The sequence below is a fragment of the Rhinolophus hipposideros genome, assembly GCF_964194185.1.
Source record: "Rhinolophus hipposideros genome assembly, chromosome: 3".
Taxonomy (NCBI): Eukaryota; Metazoa; Chordata; class Mammalia; order Chiroptera; family Rhinolophidae; genus Rhinolophus; species Rhinolophus hipposideros.
The window spans coordinates 40605205-40611204 of NC_138049.1; the positions used below are offsets into that span (position 1 = coordinate 40605205).

General features: G+C 36.5%; 1 protein-coding gene across 2 annotated transcripts in view; it reads left to right on the forward strand.

Annotated features, from left to right (window-relative positions):
* The window catches only part of ROS1 (ROS proto-oncogene 1, receptor tyrosine kinase), a 97144-nt gene that overhangs the window by 59961 nt on the left and 31183 nt on the right, over positions 1 to 6000 (forward strand). For both annotated transcript variants that reach the window (XM_081032931.1, XM_081032932.1), the window contains exons 34-35: positions 2168 to 2358; positions 4054 to 4137. In XM_081032931.1, coding sequence (XP_080889057.1) covers positions 2168 to 2358; positions 4054 to 4137 — 275 coding nt within the window. The remainder of the gene's footprint in view (positions 1 to 2167; positions 2359 to 4053; positions 4138 to 6000) is intronic.

The window sequence follows — 6000 nt, forward strand, 5'->3', positions numbered from 1 at the left end:
AGCTGAGCTGATGATTGATGTTAGATGATTGTATGCATGTATATTTCTGATGATAATTTGTTTTAGCAAGATGAATAATATCTAGTGAAAATAGGCCAGGAGCTAGGTATTTTTCAGAGTTGAAAATCAGGTCAAAGTCTGAAATGTTCTGAACTGTATAGGTCACACAGTTTCTGTATCCACTGTGAAGGTTAGAGTCTGCAGCATGTTCCCAGGGACTGAAAACACGTCTTCAATGAAAACTAAGCAGCTGATGCACATCTGCTATCTCAGATCTGGCCAGTATGGGGAGCTTGTGAATCATAACTGGCTCAGATGAACTGATTTCATGCCAACGTGAGGAGAGAATTCCAAATTCCACAGATACTCCCCTCACGGGACTATGAAGCCATCTTTTAAGAAGCTCCAAGGACAAAAGTCGCTTCCATAATTATAGTCCTGGCTACTTGAGCTTTAGATCTATTTTTGCTTTATCTTGCTCTGGCATTCCCATAACCTTAAAAAAAATTTCCTGCACATGCTAGAAAATTACGTTAGCTATACTTCTAACTGAAACCTTCTTGAAATTTCTGTTACTATTTTTCATGTAGAGTAAATACAATCTGATCTACAGAACTGTTACTGTAATTAAGTTCACCAACCAGGCCTCACCATGATCTAGCTAGGACCCCTTTAGCATGTTCCCCTCAGTAACACCTTACGTGCATAGCTCCATAAATACTTGGCATTTCCTTGCCCCAAGTTTCTACTCTTACGGCAGGGAGGATGGGATAATAGAATGTACACCCCGTGTCCTAGACAGTAGAGTGGTAATGGTAGTGCTAAGTGTATGAACTTGGGAGCTGAACAGACTGTGTTAATTCCCTAGGGCTGCTGTAACTAAGTGCCACCAACTGGGTAACTGAAAACAACAGACATTTATTCTCTTATAGTTCTGGAGATGAGAAGTCTAAAACCAAGGTTCCGGCAGTACCAGTTTCCCTCTGAAGGTTCTAGGGAAGAATCCTTTCCTGGCTCTTCTTAGCTTCTGGTGATTGCCACCAATCCTTGTTGTTCCTCGGCTTGCAGACGCATCACTCCAGCCTAACTGTGTCATCCCATGATGTTGTTCTTCACGTGTGTGTCTGTACCTAAATTTCTGTCTTTTTAAGGGGGCATCAGTCATTGTGTTTGAGCCTATCCTAGGAGATCAATATGATCTCTTTAACTTAATTACATCTGAAAAGAGCCTATTTCCAAACAAGGTTGTATTCACAGGGTCTGAGTTGGAATGAATTTTTAGGGGGGACACTATTGAACCCACTACCCAGATGATGTTTCTCTCTTTGCTTTATTCCATTTTGAACTTGAGTTTTCACACATGTAAAATGGGATGATGATATCGACCTCTTTAGGTTGTTGTGAAGACTCAGTGAAATGAAGTGACATGGAAAGCACCAGTATGGTGTGCTGTAAATAGATGGTGTTCAAACAATGTAAACATTCTTCCTTCTCTTTCTCAATGGCCAATAGCTGAGAAGACATAGGAAGGCTTTCAGTCTATGATTCTGTTAAAGCCATTCCGGTTACATTTTTTAAACCCAACTCTTGTGTTCTTTCCATGTTTCGTAGGTAGAATAACATGGATTGACTTTGATCTGAGTGTAGACCAATACAAATGGTAACAATGAACCATGGAATCTCAGACATTACAATAACTTTGGTAGCTGAGCTGTTGCACCTTCCTTATCAATTTTATGTTTTGTATTTTATTTTATCCAGATATTGTATATGTAAACTACAGATGACATAGAGACTGAGAATTAAGAAAAATAAAACATTCCCAGTTAAAGATTATGGAACAATTGTCTTATGTGTTTGGAATTCTGAAGAAAGTTTACACATTCTAATAGTAGGAAAAAGTGCTTTAGCTTTCTCTTTGCCATTGATTATTCATTATTTTCCTGATGGGCTCAGTGGGTTGGCTCCATGCATTGCTGGGATGACTTTATAAGACTATACTGTGTTCTGTGGCCAAATCATGTGTGAGAAATGAGATCAAGGGTAAAGTATGCAATAGGAGACGCTTTGGAGTTCTGTCATTAAAATGATATATGAGCATCTAGAAATAATACATATGTTGTCTCGTATATTTTCTGGATTCATTATTTTGCTCTTTCTTTTGCAGAATGGGCACTTCAAACAATTCACAGAACCAGAATTTAGTGTGGAAGATGGCATATAATGGATCCTGCAGTAGCATTTGCACATGGAAGTCCAAAAACCTGAAAGGAACATTTCAGTTCAGAGTAGTAGCTGCAAATAATCTGGGTTTTGGTGACTATAGTGGAATCAGCGAGGATATTATATTAGCTGGCGGTATGCTACCATATTACATACTAACTTTTACACAAAGGTTCAGATATAAAGATAGTGCATTTCTAACTTTAGCAACAAATTGGGTGACCGTGTAACTTATCATTCAAACTACTGACCTATTCATTTTATCTGATGTGATCTTTTGAAAACATCATGTCAGTTTTCTTCTTGGTAATAATTAGCTATTCCTTAATACCCACCTCAGCAAGTCCATGCTCCTGGATAGACTTCCAAGGCTGTCCAGAGTCTGGTCTGCCTTTTTATTCTGTTCCTGCTACTCTCATCTTCCACACAACAGGCCTAAAACTATATTTTGTCTCTTGCCCAATATTTACATCTTCCACTATGTATCCTACTTCAGTTTATGACACATCATCTTTCTACTCACATAGTACCATGTTTGATTTTTCCTTCTACTCAGTCACCAAGTTTTGTTGATTTGCCATCTTGATTTCTGCCTGATGAGTCCCCACCACCTTCCTATTACTACTTTGGCTTTCCTAATTTAAGCTACTGTTTCTTGCCATTTCTTTTGGCTTAATCACACGCTGACAGGTAATCTAGCCAAAGCACAGCTGGATATCTTAACCCCTTTCTGAAGTGCCCTAAATGGCTCTCTATTCACTGCCTTCAGAACCATCTACAATTTTTTGTGTAGCAATCAAGGCCTTCTATGATTTGTCCTAAAAATTGTGGTTCACCTTTCCCAATATTTATCCCTAAACTGTAATCATATCAGACTGGTAAAAAGGTTTTATGACCCTAGGTTTTTAGCCTTTGTTTCCTTTAAACTTGAATACAGGTCCCCACAACCTACCTTTCACCCCATTAGCTGGGATTTCCTTTCCTTCACATTCTGTCAATTCAAATTTTTCTCATCCTTCAAGACCTAATTTAGATGAACCTATCAGGGTGCTTAACTGACACTCCTTAGGCAAATAAAGTATTGCATTTTACACACATAGCACACGTAGCTGTATAACTCATTGGTGTATGCAAAACTTACACCGTTCTCGTTTGTATTATAGTTAGTTATCTGGATAAGAGCTCAGCAAACTTTTTCTGAAAAGAACCAAATAGTAAATATTTTAGGCTTTGCAGGCTGCATCTGATCTCTGTAGCATATTTTTTTCTTTTCTTTTGTTTTAAATAATACTTTAAAAATAATTTTTAGCTCATGGACAGTGCAAAATCAGGCTGTGGCCAAATTTAGCCCACAGGCCATATTTTGCCAAGCATAGTTTATTTATCTCTTTTACTCAACTGAAACTACTTAAGAGAAAGTATAATGTTTTCTTGTTTATATTCCTCTGTTTAATAACCATAGGGTTAAATGTGTTATGAAGATGTTATAAAAGAAATAATAATCCTGATTATATAAGATATGAAGGTTGAGACTTCTTTGTCCCAAATTCATTAAAAAGATTATACATGTTTTCTTGGACACTTTAAAGTATAAAATTAGGTGGCTACATCTCTATGGTGGATTGGTAAACTGGATCTCTGGGAAAAAAAAGTAGAAAACCTTGATTTTGATTTCTCCTAGTGTAAATACTCTTAAAACAGATGATTTCAAGCTCCCTGGTTTAACTGGCTTGCAAACATCTCATAGGAGCTAGTTCTAGTGTATCTGACAGATCACTGGGACTAGCTTTAGTCAGTGAATTAATTTCTTTTTCTTATTCATTTCATTAGATGGTTTTTGGATACCGGAAACAAGCTTTATACTTACTATTACAATTGGAATATTTCTGGTTGTTATAATCCCATTGATCTTTGGTAAGTAAAATCAATTTTTTAAAAATAAGTAATAAATTGTTTACTTGATTATACTAATTGATTTGTCTCTTAGTTTATTTACTTTTCCACATGAAATAAATTCATAAAATTCAGTGTTACCTTTGGCTATACTTTTATAACCATTATCTTTTGTGACTTGTTTCCTGGATCTAGGGATAATTCTTTTATGAACCATATATCTGTATTTACACGTCATGGTATGTTTTAGATAGAACTAGTTGCAAGGACTTTAACTTTCTTTAAAACAGTATTTGTTTCTGATAGGCTATGTAACAAGTGGCTTCTGATTGGCTTTGTGGCTTAAAGTTTGAAGTAAATTTAAAAAAGATTATCTGGGTATAAAAAAAAGTGTAGGATTAAAGGGAGACCAGTGGCAATCCTTGGTTGGAATAGTTTGGGTCTCTAGGCGGACAGCCTGGTTTGGAACTAGCAGGGCCTCTTTTGCAGAAGATACATTTCTGTCTTGTAGGATCCAGTCTCGCTTTCAGATATCTAACTTGCTTATTTCAAATTCCTGCTCACTTATGAACGACCAGGAAAGCAGAAGAAAAAGGTAGAGAGAAAACTAGCTATTTCCCACTATACATTATACACCAATGTACTCATCCTGAAAGTCTTAAAAAAAAACAACAAAATGATTTAGCTAAATAATGAGAAAATACAGTGACAACCTCAAAAGGGTTGGTTAAATATTGGCCTATAGGGTAATTATAGTAATCATACATACTGATACTTTCCTACTGTTTCAGCATAAACATTAATAACACTTTCTTTCAGTCCCTAAAATGTCCTTAGTTTGGATTATGAGACGTATGGTTACCCTATCATTATTTATATTATGAGTTCCTGATATGATGAAAAAAAAGGCATGATATTTATCAGAAAAGAACACTCACATACAACTTAAGGAAATTGTGCTTTTTTTTCATAAATAAGGAAAAGTTAGAAGAGGAAATTTAAGGAAAAGTTACCAACATAAAGTTGAAATCTCTCAGGATAAAAGAAGCCAATATTTCACTAAGTGTTCTAAATCTTCGTTCTTTCCCCAAACCTGTTGGAATTGGAAGTTATTGGAGAGCCCGTTGAAACTAGAATTGAGCTTTCTTTTCACATTTTTCTCCCAGATAATATATGGAAGTCCTTCCGCTAACTTGGAAAGCTAACAATTTCAGCTGACCCTGCCAGGATATTAACCTGTGGTTCCAGGGAGTCTAAGTATTGCACAGCTGATGTTTGTGCACTAAGCCAGCCCCTCCAGAATTATGCATACGACTGCAGTATATTTGGCAGTTGGCATATAGACTTGACTGCTTGTCTGCTTTCCTACCGGGAAGGAGTATTACATGAAGAATCTTCCATCTGACCTTTGCTTGCCTCCTGTACATCACCACTGTTTAAACCTGTAACTAGTGGATGAACATGAGATAATTTCAGACAACCAGTTGTGCTTTCAGGACATCCTATGGATATTGACTTTCTCGGGACTTAAAGGTCTTTATTCTATTCGGAACTCACAGATTTTTGAGTATAGCTAAGCTAATCTGATTATTTGTTTTAAGTGGCAGTGCATGTGGTTTTACTAGTAGGAGTGTGTAAGTGCATGAAAAAAGATTGAGTAATTAAAATAATGAAAAGTAGCGATTGTTTTAAAATTTGTGTTGTGCTGAGAGGGCTCTCATCAAGCTGATACTTATAAATATAAAATTGAAACAAGAGTTTAAAAATAAGCATTGACAGCCTGTACTTTTGTGAGTGGTCATATCTAGTGTGCAAAATTAGCCATATGCTGGGAGCAGAGGGAAAGATAAAGCAGTAAAATACAGTTGCTGACTTTGGGGGTTT